The 26,617-nt window shown below is 46.0% G+C and overlaps 1 protein-coding gene and 1 long non-coding RNA gene across 3 annotated transcripts; one reads left to right on the forward strand and one right to left on the reverse strand.

Annotated features, from left to right (window-relative positions):
- The first annotated feature begins 3,619 nt into the window (after positions 1 to 3,619).
- On the forward strand, positions 3,620 to 4,541 carry Ear1 (eosinophil-associated, ribonuclease A family, member 1). Its single transcript, NM_001408671.1, is given in 2 exon segments — positions 3,620 to 3,734; positions 3,896 to 4,541. A coding segment is annotated over 1 exon segment (468 nt). The 5' UTR covers positions 3,620 to 3,734; positions 3,896 to 3,900; the 3' UTR covers positions 4,369 to 4,541.
- An 11,428-nt stretch (positions 4,542 to 15,969) lies between these two features.
- On the reverse strand, positions 15,970 to 23,227 carry LOC148000922 (uncharacterized). 2 transcript variants are annotated; one of them, XR_015638745.1, is made up of 3 exons: positions 23,003 to 23,227; positions 22,105 to 22,798; positions 15,970 to 17,859 (listed from the first exon to the last, which is right to left on the reverse strand). It is a non-coding gene; the product is annotated as an uncharacterized LOC148000922 (long non-coding RNA). The 2 variants fall into 2 exon arrangements; XR_015638746.1 differs by having other exon boundaries at positions 16,858 to 17,859; positions 22,105 to 22,299; positions 23,003 to 23,174.
- Between the last annotated feature and the right edge of the window lie 3,390 nt (positions 23,228 to 26,617).

Below are 26,617 nucleotides of genomic sequence, written 5' to 3' on the forward strand. Positions count from 1 at the left end.
CCTGTAATTCCATTCCAGGACATCTGATGTCCTCTAATAGCACCTTTGCGGCTCCTTTCCTCTGACACTTGAGCAGAGAAGATGTCACAAAACTGAGTGTACCATAGTGAGGGAGGGAGGACCTATCACTAACTTAACAAACAAGCCTCACACCTTTAGCACTTGGGGAGGCCCATACCCTGCTGGCCCTGGTACAGGGACAGGAACAAGGTCACACTGTCCCTTTCCTGGTGGCCATGCAGAACACAGCACCCAAACAAATATTTTCCTTTATAAGAGTTGACTTGGTCATGGTGTCTCTTCACTACAGTAAAACCCTGAGACAGAGACTGTCCCATGACTATGGACATTGATGGATTGGGTCTTTGTTTTCATTTTGGCAGGAGGTGCTGTCTCCATGCTGAGTTTCAAAGCCTGAATGGCACTCCCATCATGGAGTCAGTTGTGCTCAGATCTGGAGGTCAGCTCAGGTCTGGGCCCTGTTACACTATCAGTAAACAACCTTTGAGGTGACTTTATGAGGAGCATGATGAAGCCTAGGAGAGAACATTCCTAGAAACACAAGGTGATGCATCCTTTTAGCCCTAGTGGCACAGCTGTGGGCATCACAGGAACAGAGGAAGGAGGTAATGGTTGTCAGAGACACAGCTCTGATGTCTCTTCATGAAAGAACAACTTTTATTTACCCACTGCTACTGACACACGATCTAGCTAGTTCCTAGACACTACTGCAAGCAGATCTTGAGGAAACCCTGTCTTTGTCCCTTTATCTGAGTGTTTCCTTCTGCACTTCCCTGCCTTTGTGGCCTTGTTGAGACCTAGAAGACAACCTCCAGACTTAGATCTTGTCCCTGCAGTATTCCCTCAGTCAGGGTCCACACCTAGGACAGCGTTGGAGAAAGGAACTGCAGATCACCTGAACCCAAACAATTTGGCCCCCGGAAGAATTGAATGGAAAGTTCAGTGTGCTTAGATACATGGAATTGCTTTTCACACGGACCTACAGTTTCAACGTAGTTTCAATGTAGTTCCAATTAAAATCCCAACCAAAAGATCTGACTTCCAGGCTGAGACCAGAGAATCACACCATTCATTTTATCCGTAACAACTACACGGGATGTGATAGGGACCCTTCAATGATTACCCCAAGAACATTTTTAGTGGTGCCTATCAAGGCTCCAGGAATGAAGACACGCTATACCAGGCCATAGGCAACACGGTGGTTGCAGTCATGCTTAGCAAGTATTGAGTGACGGGTGAGGTAGAGTTCCACAGTGTACACCCGAAGGTACATGCACGAGTCACACTACAGAATCCTGAGTGTGCAAAGGAGCTGCAGGGCTCTTTAAAGACACAACCAACCCAGAGCTCTGTCTGCATGGGAGTTCTCCCTGAAGTCCCTGTGTGGCTGCAGAAACCTGATGGAAAGGTTCAAGATCTGCTTTTGCTCAATCGCCTTCCAAAGAGATACACGGGAGGCTCCCTAACATGTAGGAAAAGACCTTAGAGCCCTAGTACCAAAAATATTTTGAGCTTTTCTAAATAAATCTAAATGAACTTGCAGCGGGCTACAAATCAGCTTTCCAATGCTTGATAAACACCTGAGAGAAATAGATGGTTTGAAAGAAACAGAGATTCATTTGAGTCCACTGTCAGAGATATCGTCCAGTCAGTTGGCCTCCTGTCTTGGGGTCTGTGGTAGAGAAAAGCCCACACTGGGAGGCCTGTGCTAAAGCAAACTGCTCAAGGTCATGGCAGAAGGAAGGAGGACAGGAAAGGGCACCGAGTCCCAAAATGTCCTTCAAGGGCACGCCCACAGCATCCTAGCACCTCCCTGCTGAGTCCTGCTTCCTAGAGCTGAGCATCCACTAACAGCAGCACAGGCTGCTTACAACCTGGCTCACCAGCTGGGTGTGAAGTGCGAGTCCAGGATGGAGAACTTCGAGCCTGAGGCACAAGGAGGGAAAATTCACATCCAACCTGGGTTTGTAAGCAAGTTCAAACCAAACCCAGGTTACAGAGTGACATCTTGTCTCAACACTTCTTACGTCCCCAAATGATCTTTCCCTATAAAACTGTTACCGTGACAATTTTATAGATGCTGTGCACTGGCATTTATATAGACAGCCCAAGCACTTGGCAGGGCTGTGTCAAATACTATGCTGACCCTGGGCGTCTGTCAGTCAATAGGTCAAGAGTTTCCTTGTAAGAGGATACAGGGTTCAAGAAATTCCAAGTTTTGTACACAACCTCTCACCAATAGAAAAGACATCTCTGCACAACAAGACATCTGTCTATCAGTTTGGACATCAACAAATACTCACTGTGGTTTAGAGGTCAACTGAGGAAGCATTTCTTGAGACAATACCTTATGATACTCATGAAGTGTGGAAAAACCTTAGTACTTACTACTAGGATGTAACTCTGTCCTTCATAACCGAAGTGTGCAGTTGGTTGGAATGCAAGGGAGGTTTTGATAACAAAAACTTAGAGAGGCATTTAAGCAACTGAAGCCAAACTCTTACCTATGTGGCACTGGAGATGGAGCTCATTTCTCGAGAGTGCACAAGGCCACAGTTTCAAATCCCAGTCCAAAGAAAAACAGAAATAAAAATTTTGTTGGGTGTAGTGTATTGTTTTATATTGGCTGATACGTTCTTGGACATCTTACATAAAGTGATGTTCTCCTTCAGGTCCATAAGACTAGACCATTAGTACTAGCTCTGGAGGCAAATGTGTGTAGTTGGAAATGTAGAAAGGAACCTTATACAGGAACCGATCAGAATAATACAGTGCAGTATGCCTTGAGTAAAGGTTTTGGTATTATTTGTAAATACAATTTTTAAAGTTTATTTTTTTAACTTTCACATGTGTCTGCACTCACATGTGCCGTGCATATACAGGTACATGTCCCAGGCATGTACAGGTACTAACAAAAACCAAACAGGAGTCTGATTTCCCTGGCACTGCAGTTATCTGTAGTTGTGACCTCTGGGGGACAAACTGGAGTCCTCTGGAAGGAAAGAAATCCAGAAGAAGGGACGTTCTCTTAACCACTGACATCTCACCCATCCGTAAGACTTATTTGTGCTCATGTGTCTCTGTGTGTCTGTGTTCATGTGTATGAACATGCCAACAGACGCTATTAGAGGACATCAGATATCCTGGAATGGAATTACAGGCAGTCTTAAGCCACCCAGCATAGGGGCTGAAAGGAAACTTGGGTCCTCTGGAGGAGCAGCAAGTGCTGTTAACCACCGAGCCATCTCTGCACACCCCAACGTCATAGAATTTTAAAAATAAAGGACAGAAATGGTAATCTCTCTTATGATTCTGGCTTCCCAAGGCTTTGTTTCTGAGTTGTAGCCAGGCAATAGAAAACTTGGTCCATTACTGAAAACAGTCATGAAGTCTGCAGTCAGTCAACAGGCAACACAGAGATTTCTATGTAGAGTTCAGATTCAGACTTCAAACTGCCCTGCACAAGAGGGCTTGGAATTTGATGCCCTACAATGCTACCAGCAGCACCATGGCTTGGCCAAGGAAGAAACAGAAGGCCAGTTGCACAAGCAGGCAGTGCACCAATCTGTGGGTTCTGCACGTTGAAGACTCTGACGCACAGGCTCCACCCACGGGGCTGCTCCATATCTGTGGGCCCAAGTGGAGCTCACCCATTACCCGTGATTTCCAGGACAGCCAGCACTGAGTTCCACAGGAGCCACAACGCACACTGGGTAAGACACTGACTGTCTGGTCTGGGATATGAGGGGCGGTGATGGGGCAGTGTCCAGGAGAAGTGGCACTGTGGACCCACAGTGACAGCAGAGGGCCTTCAGGAAGAGAGGGGGCAAAGTGAGCCAAGGTGAGAGTAGTCTCTTCTCTTCTGTTCTCACAGGAAACATGGGTCTGAAGCTGCTCAAGTCCAGACTTAGTCTCCTTCTGCTGCTGGGACTTGTCCTAACACTTGTCTCATGCCAGCGACCAACCCCTTCCCAGTGGTTTGCCATCCAGCACATCTATAATAGCGCCTACCCCCAATGTAATGCTGCCATGCTGCGTGTCAACAGTTATACAGGAAGATGTAAGGGCATAAATACTTTCCTTCATGCAAGTTTTGCTAATGTTGTTGGTGTGTGTGGCAATCCACATACAACCTGTAAAGACGGAATCAGTACGAATTGTCATAACAGTTCATCTCAGGTATCTATAACTTTCTGTAACCTCACAACTCCGGCAAGGATTTATACCCAATGCAGATACCAAACTACAGGATCGTTGAAGTTCTACACAGTTGCCTGTAACCCCAGAACTCCACGGGACAGTCCCATGTATCCAGTGGTTCCGGTTCACTTGGATAGGATATTTTAGCTCCGGTGCCAGCACTTTGTACCTGAGCTCATCTGCTCCTGCCAAGATCACAGTAGTGAAGATCCAGTTCCTCTGTCTGCACTGCGTATCAGCTCCTGTCCTCATGAAACCTGTCCCTGACTCCTTTTAGTATAGCTTAACAGATTTTTGTAATCAATAAACACCTTTGCATATGCATCTAGATCTCTAGTGTCTCTGTGTCTGTCAAGGGTGGGGAGAAAGGTGTGTGTGTGTGTGTGTGTGTGTGTGTGTGTGTGTGTGTGTGTGTGTGTGTGTGTGTGTAGAGGCAGGGCCTCATACTAATTGAGGCATCTTCCCAGTTTCTGGAAACAAATGAATGCTACCAGCATTCTGGAAACAAATGAATCTGGCATCTTTCCAGAACATTCCTACAGGAAATCTTCCCTCAAGTTTGCCTGTGGGGAAGAAGTGGGTGGGAGATGAGACCAGGGAATTGGGATCTCTCAGTGAGGCTATCTACCCCTTGCCCTCTCCCTGCATGGCTGTCCTCAGAGGTCAACTGTGAGACCATTCAACAGAAACCAGGAAGGCACAGAGACCAAGATAAGGGCACTGGAATCCACACAGAAAAGAGATGAATGATGAGAGGTTCTGCCCTGACTCCTGAGGACAGAACTGTAGTCAGGGATCATTTCAGATGGGAAGGTGCCATCCTTTTAAGGACATGTGCGAGCCCATCATCAGCAGATGTGGCAGTGAGCATTAGACCCAACTCCCAACATCAACGTTTGCAGGAAAATGGAAAAAAATTGAAAATCATCCTGTTAACTGAAATAAGCCAGACTCAGAAAGCCAAATGCCACGTTTTCTCTCCTATGCAGAACTTTTATTTTTAATTTATAATTTTTATCTGGTGTATGTGGGTGTTTTTCTTATATGAATGTCTGTGTGCCATATATGTGCCTGATGCCAGCAGAGGGCAGAAGATGGAGTTGAATCCCTGGAACTGGAGGTACAGATGATTGTTAGCTACAGGGGAACTAGGAATGAACCCAGGTCCTCTGGAAGAACATGCAGTGTTCTTAACTGCTGAGCTCTCTCTCCACCTCAATCGATTTTTTTTTTTTGAAAAATAGGATGTGTGTGTGTGTGTGCTTGTGCCTGTGTGAGTGGTGTGCATATGCATGTGAGTGTGTGTGTGTGTGTGTGTGTATGTGTGTGTGTTTGTGTATTTATATGTAAGCAGACATGAAATTAGGTGAGAAGTGAAGAAGTCTTAAGGAAGGTGTAAATAGGATAGCAGAATACATGGAGTAGGGAGGCAGAAGGGGACTGTCTGAAACCAGAGACCCAGCCACACAGGGTGAGGATGTGTATGAAAGGGCAGAGAGGCACAGGATTGAATGAGAACAAATTAGGGTTACACAAAGGAATGACATTTCCATGACAAACACCACTATTTTCTATCTAACCCTTACATGGACAAACACCAGGAACTGGATCTGTACACTCTACTCTCTGGAGTGCCCTATCCATCTCAGAGGACAGTGGCTTAGCAGCCCGATGCTCTGTCTTCCTCTTGCCTTTAGCTAGGAGATTGCCCAGGAAATGGAGACAGAGGCCTTCCATTCCTTCGTGTTTATCCAGGTGGCCGTTCTTGTCTCTGAGACAGGCGTTGGCACTTTTCTCCTTCTGGTGTCTTCTCTCTGTGCAGCTAGGGTGGCCTATGCTCTCCATGACCATCTCCCTAACACGCATGATCTGAATCTGCACGGTAGCTGATGGGGATTCAGGGGTTTGGGGGGTTTTTGATGATTGTTCAGGTTTTTTGTTTGCTGTTCTGTTTTAATGATTTACACTTATTGTGTTGGTGGTTGCACATAGACCACAGCACGTATGTGGAGGTCATGTATGTGAGGTCAAAGGACAACTTGCAGAAGTTGGTCCCCTCCTTCTGCCTTAAGGACTCTGCAGCTCACTCTAGGGTCATCACCAGTGCTTTTAATTGCTGAGCCAACTCACTGGTCCATTAAGAGAAGTTTGAGAGCTTTCCTTGGATCACACAGATCAGGGTATATTCCTCATGTCCTTGGGTAGAGTGTCTACCTTGAGATCCCTGGTTTTAACTTGAAAATATAACCCCAGCTGTTAATATCAAGCAATGTGACAGTCATTGAGGTTCTCAGGATCACCTGGTAAGTTCCCTTCCACCAGAAGATACAACTGGTCTGTGGATCATACCGGGAGAATCCAGTTCCTTCTAGACTGGGTGTGTACAACTTTGTTCCCATCCTCCTATAGGGCTTGTTAGACTTGCCCCCAAGTTCATAGTGTATTATACTGAATCAACTGATTGGCCTCAGAGTCTAACCCAGAACCAATGTGAGGAACAGGCTTCCATGCCACAAACAAGGGCTATCCTTGGTGTCAGTTTTGTGGACTAACACTCCTGAGGGCAACGAGAACACTTTCATCCATTTATCAGAGGTTTCCTGACAAAGTTTTGCTAGAATTTACTTACGATCTTGTTTAATTCATTCAATAACACCTGAGGTTTGGGGCTTCCAATCAGAGTTCAGGTAATACTTGAACCCTAGACTTGTGGGTATATATTGAGTCACCTGTGGTGTAAAGGAAACTCCATTCATGAGTCTATAATGACCAGGAGAGGCCAAACCTTGGGATAGTGTGCTGTATAGAGGGACATGTGACTGAGTCCTCCGTAGTCTTCTTGACCTTAGTGGCAAAAGTTTCTATCCAGCCAGTGAGGTGTGTACAAACACTTACACATATTTGAAGCTGCCTCAAGGAGACAAAGGAGTACATTCCTCCTGCCAGTCCTCCTTGGAATAGGAGCCCCTCCTCTGGGTTGGTCCAAAGAGTATAGAGGATGAGGGAGCAGAGTAGTGAATGCTGTAGACCTGATATTCTTGATTTACTGTGGGTAAGTCTCTACCCAAGAACAGTCAAGTTCCTCTTGCCCTGAATGGAATGAGTCATATAGTCCCTGACTTCTCTTCAGCACAGGACCTAGATGGGGAAGTATCTTATTTCCCACATTGATCCATGGCCAGTTTCTGTGGCCCCTTTTCATGGCAGACTGCAAGAATGATGTATATATTGTTCTATATCGTCTGTCTCTGGATGGATCAGTGCTCTCATGGGGATCCATCCTTAATGCTTCTTCTTTGCCATTATCTGTGCTGTCCTATTTTCATGGGCAACATTAGACAAGCACACCCTTCTGGTGGCCCTTCCAGTAGATGACTGACACTTGAACAACAACTCAGCTTCCAATAGGCTTGGACTCTCTTGTTTATGTTTTATGGGTGAGATGTTGGCTGTTAACCTTCTTCAAATTTGCCAAGATAGCAGCAGATTTATACGACATCATGAAGGCATACTAAAAAGCAATTTCCAGTGATTTGCTACTTCAGCTTGAAAGCAAACACCTACTTCCTTGGTTACTTCCTAACTGCTGTGATCATATAGGGCAAAACCAACCTGAAAAATAAGTGGGTTCCTTTGGGCTTTCGGTTCCAGGGAGACATTGGGACACAGTCCAGCATTCTGTCAAAGTTATGACAGCAGGCATGGAAGTCATCGTAGTAGGAAAATAGCCGGTCACATTATATTCATGTTCCCAGACAATGAACAAGGCATCAGGCCAGGCTAGGGAACCTCAAGACTTGGCCTCAAAGGCCACCTCCTCCACACCCTTCTCAAACCAGTTGGGCTCAGGGACCCTCAGTATTTGAACACGCAGTTTCCTCTGTGATTTTGGGGGAGCCTAATTAAGACCAAGCTCTAGAATAAATTTCCAACAGAAAGGGTGACATGTTGGGGATTTAGGAAGTGTTAACCCAGGAATACCAGAGGGAGTGTGTGCTAGCCCCAGGGAGGTTTGGAAGTGCCCAGACATTGAGCTAGTAAGGCATATCATAAATAAGCTGGCAGTGTGTGTGTCTTTCATTCACGAATCCAGAGGTCTTGATGGGGTACAGAGCCATGCACGCTCCCACTGGAGCTCAGAACAGATTAACAATTTACTGATAAACTTAACCACTGGTCCCTCTTTTAAACTTCTGTTTAGTTGTTACAGGGTGTGTGGAAGTCAGAGGTCACTTTAGTGGAATCTACTTGGTTTTCCCCCTTTCACATAGGTTCTTGGAATCAATCTCAGGTCACCAGACTTGAATTGCAAGGGCCTTTGCTGGTGGACCCACCACCTCACTCCACCCACCCCCTTATCTCCATAGTCCTTAGTAGTAGGATGCAGATTGTGAAGACTTAGGTAAAATAGCCCTGCCTAGGTGAAATGTTAAGGCCTAGGTCACTGTTTCCAAGCTAGGCTGACATTTTATGCTGTTACTAATATTATGAGGAAACTTTCTCATGTGTTGTTTCTGCTGATGCTAGGAAACTTTCTCATGCTCTCATTGATTACATATTCTGTTATGTCCCATGCCCTTGGAAATCATGATAAAAGTCAACAGAATTGCTTTGTGTAGTTACCCACAATAATCTTGGACCCCAACCAACCACGCAGCAGCACCTCCTGCACCTGTGTAGGCCCTTATGGTATTTGCCTTTATAAGCTGCCCCTGGGATGGACCTCAATGTAAGAGAGACACTTGAAACTATTTAGATTAAGACTTCCATTTTGAGTAGTGGTCAAGTAAAATTTAAGTTTGCAAAAGCTCCCTGTGACTAACATCCTGCCTGCCAGAAAGTATATACGGTAACTGACATCCAGGTTGGCAAGTTAAGACATAAATGTTAGACAAGGCAAGTCCCCTGCCACAGTTGAATACTCCAACCATTGGAACAGGATAAACCCCTTTCCCTAATTCCTGATTGGTGAAAAACTTGACATAGACATCTGTAGATCTCAGGTTTTGAAAACCCTACAGAATTCTGACTCAGTGTCACAGTCAGCTCCCAGGTCTGACCGGAGTCCCTGATCTATCAGCCTTGGGGTGTGCTGTTTGGTAAACCATCCCTGTTTGACTGACATCCGTGTCTGAGTGGTTTGTGGGATGCCTCCCAGACCCCAACACAAACGTTTGAATCATGGTGGCATTTTACACTCCAGAACTAGCAGTGACTATTGAGCAATGGCAGTGCAGGCTTTCAATCCCGGCATTTGGAGGCAGGGACAGGAGAATCTCTGAGTTTGAGGCCAGCCTGGTGAGTTTCAGGAGAGCTAAAGCTACAGGGGGAATTTTTGTCTCAAAAAAAAAATTGACAAGGCTCACAAGAAACTTTTGTTCACATTTAGTCTATCTGTTCATATTCATCTTAAAAATTAAAACTATAATATTTTATGTATAGCAAGTCATCCACCACTCACTATAGTATGTGTTTATGTAAGTACCATACTTTCAAAAAGTAATCCTGTTTTGTTTTGATTTCATTTGTTTGGGGACTTGGAGAGATGGGTGAAGCTTGGGGGTTTTTTGAAACAGGGTTTCATGTAGCTAAGGCTGACTCAGATTCTCTCTGCAGACAAAGATGACTTTGAACTCCTGATCCTCCTGCATCTACCTCTCAAGTGTTTGAATTAAAGACATGTGTCACCAGATCTGCCTAGTAAACACGTTGTTTTCAAAGCAAAAAGATAAGAGAAATCAATGCTGGATTATATTTTTAAACTGTCTTTAGAGGCTGACATCTTGATTCCAGATGTGATTTTCATCTGTATTGTTCTACATCATGGTTCTGTTGAATTATATGAAGTCTGGCTTCATACAGATATGCAGTTGGAAAGGGAAGATCCTGACAGCTACCACAGGAAGAGTTGATGACCAGGGTACCTGGTCCACACGTGATGTAATCAGCAAGAACTACATGCTTCTGGGATCCAGTGTTAAATGCTGGGAGACCTTGACATTGAGAAACATTGTCTTGAGTGTTGAGGGATAAAGATGGAGACCTTTCCCACTTCATTCATGCTTGAGACCGTTGGGTTTGACCCTGTTCCCACTGGAGTAGATCATGCTAGAAAAGACCAATTATTAGATACTGATTTGATGACTTATTTAGCACTTTACTTGGTTCAGTTATACTGTGGTACTGCCTGTTTGCGGAGCATGACTGACTGCACCAGCTACCTGAAGCAGAATGGCCCTGAGAAATGGCTGAAGCAAGGATTTGCTGCCTTCAACCTGCTGACTGCCAAGTATGCTTCTGGAAACTCTCACTTGCTTCCCTGCCCCGCCTTGTGGTCCTGGAGTATGAAATGAGAATACAAACCAGACCCACCCGGAAGCCCTTCCAGGGGTCATCCTGGTTTCAGTTCACTGCTGACACCACCTCTCTTCTGGTCTCATTGGTGTGAGAGAGCTGATTCCAGAAAACATTGCCACAAAACCACCACCTTACCAATGTGCATGGGATTTCTGCCTGAAAATAGACCAAGACAGAAGAGACAGAGGGGTGGGGAAGAAACGGATTCTGCTGTCACCATCTGGGTTCTGATAAGCAGCTTGTTGACCCATAACGACACCTTGTTGCTTAGGGCGTTTTAACTGTGGTGTTCTTGGGACATCAGGATGACCACCAGTATTTTGGAGGGAGGAGGGAGTTTCAAGGCTCAGGAGGGAGTGATTTTATAATGAACTAGAACCTATGTAGTATGGTTCTGTTATCATGTGACCAGCTTTTAAAATAATCTTCACCAGTGAACACTCATGGTTACAGCAAATTATTTAAAGACTGTTCCTACAGGGATATGATACTTCAGGCATGGTGTCCCCTTACTCCACTGAGATCTCATTCCTTACCCCACCTCTTTTCTCAGGGCTTTGCTAGCTAAGTCATCTCACCACCCTTTAACACTTGGTACCACTGCAAATGAGCAAGAGAGCTCTAGTAGACCAACACAAGGTCCATTTGGGCTCCATGGCTCCCACCATGATTCCAACACTCTGGGAGGTAAAGGCCAGAAGATTCAGGCTGACCTGAATGTCATAGTGAGAAAACAAGAAACCTCAAAGGACCACAACTCCAAGGAGAAGAGCTGGCAGGAGAAGAAAATGGAAGATGAACGGTACAGGGGACTAGAGCTGGTATGCTAAAGAGGGGCAGCCTGTTTGTCCCCCATGTACCCCGAGTGACCTCGATGTTTTTCATTTAACCCAAAGAGCTGGTGACCAGGTCCTAAACTTGCTGGGACAGGCAGCTTCTTCAATCGTGTGTCTATAGCAATGTTGTGATAAGCCTAACTCGTCTCCACTCGCTGACTTGTCTGTGTGCTTGGCTTTGTACTGTTCTTCCTAGATGTGGCATGAGCTACAAAGCAACAGATAAAGTCACAAAGTGGAGCGGAGGGCTGATGCCCCCATCTGTGTTCTGGCTGTCGTACTCTGCACCTTTTAAGTTTTTAAATTAACTGCAAATGTAAAGACTTTCAGTTTTCAATCTAGAAAAATCTTTATTTCTGCCTTCCGAGAAGTCAAAAGTTTGGACAGTGTGGATCTCAATTTCCTGGATGCCACACCCAACAGAATCTGAAGTGGCTGCTTACAGAAGGTACAAGCTTTTACCTCCAGTACTTAAGAGGCAGAGTCAAGCAGCTCTGCATGAGTCTGAGGCTAGCCTGATCTATGCAAGCAAATTCCAGGCCAACCAGGGCTAAACGAGACCTCTCTCTCAGAAAACAAACAAACAATCAAACCAAATAAGGCAAAAGCAATCCTCAGCCCCTGAGGACGGAAGACAGTGTATTCAGTAACCCAGCACCAGGAGGCAGAGACAAGTTGATCCCTGGAGCTCTCTGGCCACCCAGCAGACACAAATTGATGAGCTCCAAGTTCACTGAGAGACCATGACTCCAAAAACTTACAGGGAGAGCAAGTGAGGAAGATGCTCAGTGTGGACCTCTGGTCTCCACACACCTGGACAGTCTCACACACACACACGTACACATAATAATTTCTGCACAGAAAACAGTATTCACAACACTCTGTCCTCACCCTCATCACCCTGGGGATCACTGCACAATGGAGCAGGAGACGTAACTCAAATGCCACCTCCGAATCACATCAAATGGCTCCATTTGCCATATAGAGTCTTGTGTTTTAAAATGAAAATGATTTTTTTTAAATTTCGCTTTAGAGCTGTGAAGGCATTTAATTAATACAACTCCAACATACAATGTGCAATGAATCATTCATTCATCCAGTAAATATTTTTAAGCTTTAGTGTGTTAAAACAGTATGGACACCAATACCACACACACACACACACACACACCCGCACTCACACAAAGACACACAGAAATTCTGCTCTCATGGAACTGACAGTCTGGCAGGGCACACATACATTCAAAGGACAGTCACAAATGACAATCACAAATTAAGTTTTCCAATACATGCAGGAAGAGGATATGAGAGGAAGGAAAATGGTTCGAGTGCGTCATCCCTGGACCCATGAGGTCACTGAAGACTTTCCTGGAAGAGTAATGGACAGACCATTTTTACCCTCATCCTGAGAGCGGTTATCTTCTGACAGAATTTCTCCGGCTTCTTCATGTGAGATCAAGAAGCAGAGTTCAAGGCGGAGGCTGTCAGAGCAGATGAAGCAGTAGCAACTGAGGAGGTGGCCGCAGAGGCGGAGGCGGAGGCGGAGGCGGAGGCGGAGGCGGAGGCGGAGGCGGAGGCGGAGGCGGAGGCTGCAGAAGGTGTGTTCTGAAGAGAACAATTGCCTCTGCTGACAGGTTAGAAGGCAGACAGAAGAAAAAGATGAAAGAGGGAGAAATGAAGAATAATGTTGAACGTGTTACCCTGGGAGTGGAAAAGATGTCTCATTGCAGGTGGGATATGCCGGTGTAGCTCAGTTTCAGGGAAGAACTGGGAAAGGACGTAGTCATTCCTACTTGGGATTGTTTGAGGCGTGTACGGGCAGCCAAGTGAAGATTCCTAGTAGACAGTTGGATATGGCAGTGCCACGGCTGGTACTGGTTCAAAGAGAGTGAGCTGGCTGAAGGCAAATCAGGGAGAAGTTGGAGAGTTGGTGGCACCTACAGCCTGGCGCTGGATAAGTGCCATACACAGAACAGGACCAGAGCTGCCGTCCTCTGGAGTCCCTCAAAAAAGCATGAAACTGAAGAGGGTGTTCTTATGGGTAAGACTGAGAATAAAAGCCTTGTAGGTTAGGGAAGGAGGCAAGAAGTAGGGGTGTCCCAGAGACCCACATGCAGCCGCTAAATGATTGTCCCCAGGACTCATCCTAACAGCTTTACACTCTACTTTGTCCCAAGTAGCCATATCCCAGGGCTGTGTCATCAAGTAGGAAGGCTGCTGAACATGGAAGGACAACCCCACCTGGATGAGATCTCATTGCTGACGCAAGCAGCACAACCCCCTACACACACACACTATTGAGAGTTACAAAATTCTTAGTCTAGTAAAGAAGACTCTAGTTGAGAATGTTCTTCCACTGGGAAGAACATCCACATCTGTGTTTTCTGTGTTACAGGAGAAAATAAGGTTATCTCTTTGCCAAGCCCCGCTAACACAGGACTACGTAGCGCGCTCCTGCCCTCTGCTGGTCACGAGGAGCTCTTACAGACCTCGTTCCTCTGGGCTTGCTCATGGGAACCAACCTTAGCTTCCTGCAGGCGCCCAGCTTCAGCCCTTTCCTCCTCAGAATCTGGACTGGAGCTACTCTTTTGTTCTGAGAACTTGCTCAAATCTTTCAACACGCTGAGCTAACTCCTTTTGTTTCATCTTCTTCTGTCTCTGGGATATCCTTGCCCGAGACTTTGGAAATAGGAGGTGCAGATGGAGTGGCTTTGTCTTTTTTTTTTTTTTTTTTTTTTTTTGGAGCTGGGGACTGAACCCAGGGCCTTGCGCTTCCTAGGCAAGCGCTCTACCACTGAGCTAAATCCCCAATCCTGCAATGTGTTTTTATAAAAGAATGAAGAGCTAAAGATAACCGAGAAAATGAAGCCCAGGGCCAAAGATTTCCTTTGTCTGTTGTCCTCTCTCCTCTCTCAGGGTTGCTCTTACTCACCTCTGCTCAAAAGAGAGGTGAACCCAGGCAAGTTCTGCTCTCTTGTCACTGCAGAAATGCCCCTGTCTGCCCTTCACCCATTCCACCTACTGAAGCGAAGAATCAAAGACTCCGGTCTCTTTGCTCTGGTCACTTAGGGAAAGTGGGATGCTAGAGGAGCGCTCTTTCCCATTCAGATTTAACCAGGGAGTCTGGACCTAGAAGACAATTGGCAAGCAGCCAGCTACTGGCACATTTCGAGAACACAGAGGCTGGACTCACCACACCCATAGTCAGGTCAATCTTCTGAAACCAGGGACTGGAGCAACAGGACTTTTAATTGCTGGCCAGAAGAATGGAACCCGATGCAAATCTCTAGAGGGAGGACGTCTTTAACTGCCTAAAGGTCATTCAGGGATAACTATCTAAACCGGCTTCAGAGCCCTAAACCTTATAAGAATACTGAACTGGGACTTTCTGATTCACAAAGCAATTACAAGATTGCATCTTATAGACACAATTCAAACAGTCTGCCAAAAATATAAAAAAAAATCCCTCAGGAAAAAGCTGCGTATTCTTGATGACTTAGAAAACCATGTAAAGCCGGCCTGTTATGCCTTCTGGCATAGTCTCTCCAGCCGCTGTCCTCTCTCCTCTCTCTGGAGAGCCCTTTGTCCTTTCTGAAGAACGCACTTCATCCTTTCCGAAGCTCAGCCCGCCTTACACAGCGTGCTCTGCGTCTCACTTCAACTGTTCGGAAAGAGATCTCAGGGAGCTGCGAGACAATTGCAGTCCACTGGTGACACTGTGACTAACCCACCTCAAGTCAGCACAAGCAGGTCTTTGTCAAAAGGAAGGAGATGAAACACTGTCATGGCCTTAGCGTTGTATCTCCCACTCTGTAAAAGGGTTTGTAATATCGTTGAAAGGGAAACAATTTTCTGCAACTTACATTGTAGTTGTTGGGTGCTTATTGGTCTCCTTTTAACATTTTTATTTACTCATTGACAATTGCAATCACGGCATAATGTCTGATCATATTAATCCTCCATTCCCCCCCTCCATCACCTCCCCTCCTTCTCTCTCCCCCCTCTAATTCCCCTTTTTCTTCCCAAGTCCCCTTCTACTCCCGTGTTGTTTTTTTAATGACTCATTAAGTTTAACGAAATCTGCTTGCATGATCAGGGGTGACTTACCAGTGGGTACACCAATGAAGAACAATGGCTCCCACTCCCACAGCAGCCATTAACTGCCAATAGCACCTTAGCCAGAGGTGGGGCCACCTGAGTCATTCTCCTTTTCATGCTGGAAGATGATGGCTCAATGTTATGTAGGTAACCACAGTACCCTGAGCCCACACATACAACAGCCACGTCCAACAGACTGCATTTCATGCCACTCCCCATCGTACTCTGGCTTATCCTCCTCCAGCCCCGCCCCTTGCCCAGTGCTCCCTGAGTCTTGAGGGGGTAGCTATAGCTGTCTCGTTTGGGCTGAGCACCTTATACTGACTTGCTGTCAGCATTTTGTCCAGTTGTGAATCTCTCTACCGCCTGCTGCCCACTGTAGAGAGAAACCTTTCTGACAAAGGTTGAAAGGAGCGCTCATCTGTGGACATGAGCACAGATACTTAGGAGACAGTCTGACAGCATGTCCGTTTAGTAAAACACCGTTCTGTACTCCCTCCCCTGCAAGCCTACGACCTCCCCAGATACAGGCGTTTGATCATGTCTACGGAGCAGGCACGAATTCCTTCCTGTGGGGCAGCGACAGATCCAACCAAAAAAGCAGTATCTGCCTCAGTATAACGAACATGCTGCTACTGGACCGTGGAGACGTCTTGCCTGACAGGTTGGTGTTGTGGCCCCTACAGTTCATACCTAAGCCCATCAGTGACTCATCCTTCTCTGAGTGGCCTGCCTTTCACCCTCCGGCACTGTGAAAGCTAGCCGGCAGGGAAGAAGCTTCCAGCTCAGTCCTATTCTGAGTTTTCTATGCCTTGTCCACCAAATGGCTCTAGAACTAATCTCAGTCTCCTTCGTTCATTGGAATTAAACTGTGTGTGTTGCTGTAAGACTTCCTCATGCGGTTTTCCAAGCCCAGGATGGCCTTTCGAGTCGCAGCCACTGAGTCAGGGAAAGCTGTGTGCAGGGTGTTACGAGTGGATGGTGTCCCCTCGTCGGCAGCTCAAGTGCAGGCATACAAGGATACCCACACCTTAGGAAATGCCAGGCGGCATTGAGAAACCCTGTGTGTGACCAATGTCCTCGACAGTTCTCTTTATCTCAGTGCAGGAGACCTTTCCCAGAACTCTTATCTGACAACATCCAAATTACAGACAGTGACAGAACGCCATTCGTCAACAGTGCACTTGCCCCGGGGATACTCATATGGTGTGAAGGGGATAAAGTAACAAAGCGAGCAGCATCTGACTCTAAAAGCAAATCACCCTATGGTAGGCTCATGTAGGCTCCTCAACATGTTTCATTACGTTCCTGTTTCAAATAGAGGGGTCTTTAGCAAACACATTCTCTGTCAACAAGATCATTTGGATTTAATATAACCAGGCAGTTAACCATAGAGAGGGACCTCAACAATAAACAAACAGAAAAGTCCTCTTGGAGTTATTCCCTGAGCTTTTTGAACACAGTTTTAATAATGGTATAGTATAGGGTCAGGCAAGCGGTCTAGGTCATTTCTCAGGACATTGCCGGTGGCCAGCACAAGGGTGAGTGGCACTACAGAGCGCAATTGGCTAAGAAGTGGCTTTAAAAGACAAAACTGCTACTGAAAAAAAATCACATTGGGATAACGGTGCCCTAATGTGGTCACATTTTTAACTGTTTTAAGGCAAATCAAGGCAAATCAAGAATTCATATTTTCAAACTGAATAATGTCTTGGAAAGACTTATCCAGAAATTGTTTTGAAAAAGTTTCTTGAAAATAGCACTGTGGCCACAATATATAATTTCTCCCTGATATTATAAACATTTTCATAGACAGGCTTGATGATTTACTTCTGAACTGGGAAGTGAAGGCAGGAGGATTGCCATGAGTTCAGTGCCAGCAAAGGTTACAAACTGAGATTCTTTCTCAAAAGAATAAGTGAAATAAACACTGGTATATTTCTTTCCATCTATTTAGCTCATAAGTAACCCAAGATGGCTGCACCTCGTCCCTCTCTATACCCCTGTGTTGTATAAGAGGCTTCCCACATCACTTGGTCACTGAAGGAATCAAGTCATTCCGCAGAATAAGGTACCAAAGCTGGGTCTGTATTCAGGCCTATCTCAGTCAATATTTATGTCTATATCAATACAAATAGGAAGACATTTTCAGGTCACAAGGACAGAGAAAGAGGAGACAGAAAGATGGCTCAGTGGTTGAGATCATTGTTCTCTTACAGAGGACCCAGGTTTGGTACTCAGTACCCACATGGTGACTCATAACCATCTGCAACTCCAGTTCCAGGGGATTCCGTACATCCTGCTGACCTCCATGGGTACCGGCTGCACACATGGTGTACAAAACAGTCTGCAGACAAAACAGTCATACACAAAATAAAATAAAATAAGTAAGAAAAACTGTTTTCATAGTCTAGAGAACGAGGGCCAGCAAGATGGAGAAGCTGACTGCCAAGTTTGACAGTATGAGTTCAATCCCTGGAACTCACTTGGTGGAGGGAAAGAACCGACTCTCACGGTTTATCACAGGCATACCCTCTCCTTCTCCCCGCCTCACTCACACACGCACGTATGTGCGCGCGTGCACGCATACACACACACACACACACACACGCGCGCGCTCAGTTTATGTTAAAGAAGAGAGAGAAAGTAAAAATTTACATAGATTAGTTTTGTAGGAAGATGACACGGCCCCTCCCTCAAGGGTCTAATTTCAGTGTCTTATCTGGAATATGGAGCAGGGATTTCACAGGCTTTTAATTTCAGAACTCTGGAGAGCATGGGGATGGGAGATGCTGGTGTGGTGGAGAAGGTGGAGGTGGAGAAGGTGGAGGTAGAGGTGGAGGAGGTGGAGGTGGAGGTGGAGAAGGTGGAGGCAGAGGCAGAGGTGGAGGTGGAGGTGGAAGTGGAGGAGGTGGAGGTGGAGAAGGTGGAGGAGGTGGAGGTGGAGAAGGTGGAGGAGGTGGAGGTGGAGAAGGTGGAGGCGGAGGTGGAGGTGGAGGTGGAGGAGGTGGAGGTGGAGGTGGTCATGGAAATAGTGGTGCGGGTGATGGTGACAGAGATTGTAATGACAGTGGAGATGATGATGGTAGAGGTGATAGTGGTGGAGGCTTAGAGGTGATGGACTGAGGTGATGGAGGGGGTGGGAGGGAGGGTGAAGGTGGTTGTAGGGGTGATGTTGGTGGAAGTAAAGGTGATAAAAGTGGTAGTCAGGATGGCGGGAGGTTACGGTGGTGCAGCGTTGGGGGTGGGGTGGCTGTGATGTGCTGGGGCAAGGTCTCACTCAACCCAAGCCTGGTTCTCTCTTCTTTTCACATTTCTTCCTTTTCTAGACAGTGTTCTCAAATGACAGTACTGACCACTTTAGGTGATTAATAAATATTGATAGATCCTTCCAGCCATTTCTCTATTGTCTGTTTCTATGCAGGACTGCGTATCGGGTCATCAGGTTTGACACTTAGGCATCTTGCGGGCTTGCTAACAATAACTATCTTCAGACATCTTTCCACTGCCAAGACTGTTTTGGTCTCCAGGTCAGAATCTGTTCTCCAGGAGAGCTGTGGGAGACTCCCAGTGCTTGTCCACTACTCAGTTCTTCCTCAAGGACATGGATAGAACATCATCCATGATGAGTGCCCACGACTGCTCCGAAGATCAGGGGTCAATTCATGCCATCTTAAGATGTCTCCCAGTCACACACTGGAGGGACAAAAGTGTGCGGTCTCTCGGGAATCTCTGGGGCAGGGAAGTTTTACTCTCTGTTCTCGATCCTCTCTAGACCAATAGAAAGCTCAGGACAAAGTCTGATCCCCTCTTGCAAAAACATTGTAAACTCCAGTGTAATGGTATCAGAAACTCGGGACTTTGGGAAGTAAATTAGTCATGAAAGCAGAGCCTGCTAGCCCTTTCTACCAAGTGCAGGTAAAGCAAGTAGCTAGCTGTCTGCCGTGTCCGAGGGGCCCTCATCAAACCTAATCATGCTGGCATCAATTTCAGAATTTGGCAGTGTGTAACTATTACACATTACACGGTGAGGTTAGCATGAGTTTCTCTCTCTCTCTCTCTCTCTCTCTCTCTCTCTCTCTCTCTCTCTCTTTCTCTGTGTGTGTGTGTGTGTATAAGTATGTGTGTGTATGTATGTATGTATGTATGTATGTATGTATGTATGTGTGTGTATGTATGTATGTATGTATGTATGTATGTATGTGTATGCTGCTAGGACCTGAACCCAGAGTCTTGTCATCCTAGGCAAGCTCCCTCCAACAGAGCTATATCCAGCCCTCTTTTTTCTCCTTAACAATTTACAAATTGATCTATTCGTGACATAACCCATAGAAACCTTGCCATACAATGAAGGTTTTCTTAAGTCAAAATTTCGTATCTTCCTGCTTAAAAGGAGGCACATTGTGGCTTCTGTCCATATAACCAGACAGTGATTTGTCACTATTTTTAAACACGGGAGGAATGTGGCTTTTTTTATTTTTTTAAACACTTTTTTTCTGCCTGTCTATGTGTAGGACCTCCATGTGCACATATCACAGCACATTTGTGGAGGGCAGAAGACAATTTGTGAGAACTGGTTCTCTCCTTCCACCAAATGCCTTTATCTCTGGACGGTCACAAAGTCTAACGGCCCACTCATGAGTGGGAGCACCATTAAGTGACACGAAAGTTATTCGGATCCTAACACAGTGAAGTCTTGGCAGCTGACCTGGTAAGGCTGACAGTCTGAATTAAGGAACTGGAGGGCAAGGGGTACAGACAGTGTGACACCCTGGAGGGGGGTGACTCATGACCCAGTGGAACTGGGGAAGACTGGGTAACACATGCATGACTTCAGCACATGGCCCAAAGCAGTGTGGAGTTTAAAGCTGACCAATTATTTATTCATCTATTTGATATTTTCAGAACGTGTTTCCTATGCATAACTGAAACCACAAAAAGATGTAACTGTGGATAAGAGATAAGAAGGAGGTACTGTCCTCTGAAAATAGTAACATCCAGATTTCCTTATGGCCAATAACACAAGCCCATATGGGTGTCGCCAACCTCCAGCTTCCACCACTCACACATGGGAAGGCACCGTGCTGGCATGTACACACACACACACACACACACACACACACACACACCACTGGTCCTACCAAAGACCATACTTAAGCATGTTTATAGACACGTGTGAAGGGCAGCAAACATACACCATGCATATACTTAAACTTGTTTATAGACACATGTGAAGGGCAGCAAACATACTGCCTTTAGAAAACACTGGATCCTAAAAACCAAAGGCCGGAGGATGTGGTCTGTGAACAAAGTTGCTTTCTTCTGTCAGACACTTGCAACATGTCAATTCTGCCACAGCAACATATGTCGGACTTCCTCTCCACGAGCAAACAATCCATCAGATCCATCAGATCCACTAGGAGCAGCCACTGACCGACCTCACTATCATCCTCCCAAAGACAGCATCAAATCCCACAGTGTGAGAGCTCAGTCCCCAAAATTACCTCAACTGACTTTCTGGCATGGTTGTGATTCCCAGTCACTTTGGCTATGCTTCTGTCAAATAACTGGAAGTGACAGAAAGCCTTCCTCGAGCAATGAATTTACTAAGTGGCTCACAGAACTCAGGGAAGCACATCCACTGGTTTGTTATAAAGAATACTGCAAAGATGGGGAGGTGCTTGGGGTGAGGCAGTCCTGCTGGCTTTCTCACAGAGATGTCATTCCATGGCCGTGACTGAAGCTCATGTAACAATGTATATGATTAGGCAAAAAGGTCATGATCTGATGATAAAAGCCTGAGGGGAGAAATCCACAGGGACCTGTCTGTCCACATTCCCAGCTACTCTCTACATCCCTTCCTCCTATCAGTGCAGCAGCGGCCATATCTCTCCTGAAGTAAATGGTCCTAACATAGCATATTATACAAGGTCATTCAGAAAATGGGTTATCTACCTACCTATTTATTTGATACAAGGTTTCTCTGTGTAGTCCTGGCTGTCCTGGAACTTACTCTGTAGACCAAGCTAGCCTCAAACTCAAGAAATCCAACTGCCACTGTCTCCTGAGACCTGGGACCAAAGGTGTGCACCCCCATACTGGGCCAGAAATGTTCTTTATGGCCATCTCTAAGATAGAAAATTCAAGGAATTTGAGATCTGATGCCCCATTTTAGGAAAGAGAAATTGTAGTGTGTATGAACTGCCTTGGAAAGAAAATTTTAAGCCACGGATAACAAAAAAATGCACGTGTGTCTAGGTGTCTGTGTGTCTGGATGTCTGTGTGTTTGTGTCTGGGTGTGAAAAACATTCGTTTCATTGTACACAATTAATTTACAGTATACGTGTAGTATTAAAAACATATAAAATGTCATGTATCTTTTTACTGTTTATACTTCCTTACTATATGCATGCACTATGTATGTATAAAATGGAAATAAAATCCCAACTGTTTTATACTCTCCCTCAAGCCTGTGAAGAGGGTCTGTGGTAACAGTAATCCCAAACCTGAAAAGCTTGTGAAATGAAATGTGATATTATCACGGTGAGCAGCACAGATCTGACCTTGCCCTCACCCCCACCCCGAGTCATACCTCAGAGCCTCGGCTCTTCCACACAGCACGGTTCTCTGCACCACTCCCTTCCTCTTCTCCTCTCCTCTCCTTTCTTAGGTCCGCTCCACTGAGGTGGCTGACGATCACGAAACAAAGGAGGAGTCTTTCAGATCTGCCTGTCTTCTGGAGAACAGGATAAATTTCCTGGAGCGGTAGGCAGATTGAGCCTGAGGCCTAGGGATTGCGGAAGGACAGACAGCCCTGTACTTGACCCCGCAGTATCGATGATGAGCACAAGTTTCTCATGGGTTATTCCCACTCAGAGAGCAAGGAAACAGATTACAGCAAATGCTGGTGAGCGTGTACCAGAGGGATCCTCTGTGTACTGTGGGTAGGAGTGCAAGCTCCTGCAGATGCTATGCGAGTCAATACTGAGGGCTCTCAGACAGCTGTCAAGGAGATCCCATGACACAGGCACTGAAAATGTGCCAACTTCTCCAGGACAACATCCACACCTACGGTGACAGGGCTAGAACCCTGCCAAGAAAACCATGCATTGGTTACCCCGAGTTCTTTAGAGTAACCATTGTTCGTGGAAGGATTCGAAGATCTGGTAGGTGTGGTGTGCATGTCCTTTTCTCTCTTGTACTTGAAGGTGTTCGGGTGGGCTTGCAGACCCTGGAGACCCTTCTCCTACTCCTGATCGCAGCACTGGTTGAAACTGTCCCAGATCCTGCATGCCAGTAGGCATGACAGTTAGTCAATTAAGAACCTCCCACAAAAGAGTTGCTCCCCAATCCCCCCACTCTCCCAATGCCTACAACCCACCATCACTAATGACCAATGCAACAAGTTTCTACTGTCACCATCATTATATTGTCCCTAAGTCATGTTCCCCCACCTCCAACCCCCACCCTGATCCCTGCCCATAAATGACCTGGTCTGCCGCTGTCTCCATCACTGCTCAGCGGTGGCCATTTTGTGCCTGCCCCCAATAAACCTCTTGCTTGAAGTCTGCTGTGGACTGTGATTTTTGTGGTATCCAAGATACTCTCTCACTGCAAAACCCTCTCAGTGACCATGTCTGCACAAGGTTAGGGCTGAAGAAACACATGATCCAGCAGCAGAAGAAAGAGGAAGGTTGCTGTGCAAACCGTATTTTCTGTGAAAGTTGTGAAGTAAGGATTAGTCCCTGTCTCAGAGACACAGTGTCTCCTGCCAGTGGGATGCCTCAGTAGGTAAAGGGGCTTGCTATCTAGACTAATGATCTGAGTTTGGTCTCCAGGATATACATAGGGGAAGAAAAGAATCAACTCCCATGTGTGTTCTGACATCCACACATGTGCTTGTGTATAGAGCGCTCTCTCTCTCTCTCTCTCTCTCTCTCTCTCTCTCTCTCACACACACACACACACACACACACACACACACACAGATACACAATGAATGGATGTTTAAAAGATGTTTTAGGGGTTTGGGGATTTGGTTCAGTGGTAGAGCGCTTGCCTAGCAAGCGCAAGGCCCTGGGTTTGGTCCTCAGCTCCAAAAAAGATGTTTTAAAGGAAAGAAAAATACCTTATACAAAATGGCTCTGCTAGAACTCCTCCCTCCCCAACCCCTTTCCAACTCTCTCTTCTCCATCTCAGAAAATGGCTTAGTCCCCACTCCTCCTTCGCTTCTTCTGTGCACCCTCTTTGCTTCCGTGCCTCTATTCCACAGCATGGAATAGTTTTGTAAAAAGCAGTTCACACGTTTCTTTATGATTTATTTACTTTTACTTTATGTCAATGTTCTTCCTGCTTGTGTGCATGAAAGTGTCAGATCCGAGGGAACTGAGGCGTTACAGACGGTTGTGAGCTTTCACGTGGATGCTGGGAATTGAAGTCCGGTCTTCTGGAGAAGCAGCCCAGTGTTCATAACTGAGCTATGTCTGCAATCCTGGCCCAGAATATTCTTAGACACATTTCTTTAAAAAAAAAAGACAGAAAGAAAGAAAGAAAGAAAGAAAGAAAGAAAGAAAGAAAGAAAGAAAGAAAGAAAGAAAGAGTGTGTGTGCATGTAACTGTAGGTGCTCACAGAGGCCAGAAGAGGGCATGGGATCCCTTGGAGTCACAGTTAGGGTTATTTCAAGTTGCCCATTGTGGGCTCTGGGAACTGAATTGCAGTCCTGTAAAAGAGCAAGTACTCTTAACTCTCTTAACGGCTGAGCCATCTCTGCGGCCTCTCCTAATCATGGTTCTTGCTTCCAGATCTGTTCAGAAAACTAGAGTGGATGGGGCTGCCCCCTAAGAAAAGGGCCACATCCTTGTAAAGAGAAGACAAGAGACTCCCCCATCCCAAAGGATACTTGATGCCCACCTGAATCACTCAACAAATACCAAATGTGCATTTGCAATTTGCTTGGGGGATTAGAAAGTTTTTTCTTTTAGGGTGGGGTTTGAATCGGGTTCTGTGGGGGAGATAATGGTGTTTCCCAGGCAGGGAATTCAGAATGCCAACAAGTCCAGGATGGAACACAGAAATGGCTGCAGCCCTCCTAGACTTGTAGAGGACCGTTAGGCCCAGGGATGTTGCCGTGCTAAGAAGTCTTTCTGAAGAAGAGTAGCCTTGCTGTGCATTGTGTAAGCCTGAATGTGCTTGCCTGATTATTGGGGCTCCTTGCTGAAATGGGAATGCTTAGCTCTGTTATGGAAGGACCTGTTACGATAAAACGAGCCTCGTGTTGAACTTTGTACCTCTGTGCTCGCTTGCCTTGAATGTCCTGGTTTCCTGAGTCAAGCATCAATCAGGGTAGATGATTTGGCTGGCCACTTATACTTTTAAATCGGATCTCCCCCACATCCTTGTAAATTAAGGGAAGTATTTCCCAATCCCATCATATAAGGAGGTAACAGAGCCTCGGGATGTTTCAATGGCTTACCCATGGGCAGACAATGGTGAGCCTCTCAGATCTCCCACGAAATAAAGTGTGCTGGCATGTGCATTCAAAACGTACTTCATTCTGCTCAGCCTACTGTGACACAGCCTGCAATCCCAGCTACTCTAGAGCCCAAGGCAAGGGGAGCACAGGTTCAAGGCCTGCCTTTCACAAACTTAGCAAGATTCTGTCTCAAAATCAAAAAAGATAAAAAAATAAAAATTGCAGAGTTGGGGTTGGGGATTTAGCTCAGTGGTAGAGCGCTTGCCTAGCAAGCGCAAGGCCCTGGGTTCGGTCCCCAGCTCCGAAAAAAAAGAACTAAAAAAAAAAAAAAAAAAATTGCAGAGTTGTGACTCTGTGGTAGAGTACTTCTCAAGCAAAGGACAGGGAGGGAGAAAAAACGGAAGTCGAGGAGAGGGAAAGGAGAAAAAACAAGAGACAAAGGGAAAGAGAAAAGGAATGAGGAGGGAGAGAGAGATGGCCTAACTCTATTTTCTAACTGCTCTCTCAGCCCCTTATCCAGCCCTGCCTCCTTCCTGCCCACTGTTCTCCTCAGGACCACAGCTCCATGGGACCCCACAGATGCCTCCAGTGAGAATTCCTCACACTCAGTATTAATGTCCTGCCCCCTTCTTTACCCTCTCAAGGCTGAGGATCGCACACGTGAAGAGCCAGGGATTCTGTATGTGGAGAGGCATTACGCCTGCGTCCTCCTGAGATGTATGTAATAGTTCCCAGCAGTGACGAGATGAGGAGCAGCCCAGGGTGAGGCTGCCTACTGATTTGTTATCTTTCAGGGAGATGAAACTGAATCCAGTGGTTGTGTGAGTTCTCCCGTGGTGTGTGGGAGATAGCAGTGCTGAAACCTAGCAATCCAGGGGTGAGTCAGACACACATGCCTGTCACGTGAGGGAAATAAGTAACCCTGGCACTGAGGTTCTCTATAGAACTGTCTCTGCTCCCTAATCCTGGCTTTCCTCATGGGTCATAGGGGAAAATGCCTCATTTACTGTTTGTTTTCTGTTGCTAATAACGCAATACCACAGACTAGGTAGATTTAATTTAACTCACAGTTTGGGGGGCTCCAAAGCTGAGGGACCATATCTGGTGGTAGCCATCTTGCTAGCAGACTCCTGAGGCAGAGGAAGGTGGATCTCTAAATTCAAGGGCAGACTGTTTTACAGAGTGAGTTCAAGGACAACCAGGGCTACACAGAGAAACCCTGTCTCAAAATAAAATAAAATAAAATAAAGCAAGCCATCAGGATTCAATCATGACATCATCTAATCCTTATCACTTTGCAGGTCTTTGTGCACCAGCGCCAATCACTCTCCCTGGCCAGTCTGTTAGCGCTATTTAGCTCTTTGAGATGGCCTACTCATCCCTGCCTGGCCTCCTTTTTCTAGGATTCAGAGTTTCTTTTATAATTAAGAAAGGTCCCAACCTGATCCGACAAAAGGTCAAAAGGGGTTATTATTTTCCCCATCTCAAAAATTAATGCAAAAACTCATGTGATCTGTAAGTATCCATGCTGGTCCGTAAGTATCGCAGCTATGCACTTCTTTTCTAGAAGAAATGAGGATGGTTCATGGAAAAAGGCTGTCTCGGTCCTTAAAGCAGATGTCTTCCTCGTCT

This window comes from Rattus norvegicus, chromosome 15, assembly GCF_021556685.1.
Source record: "Rattus norvegicus strain SHRSP/BbbUtx chromosome 15, alternate assembly SHRSP_T2T, whole genome shotgun sequence".
Taxonomy (NCBI): domain Eukaryota; kingdom Metazoa; phylum Chordata; class Mammalia; order Rodentia; family Muridae; genus Rattus; species Rattus norvegicus.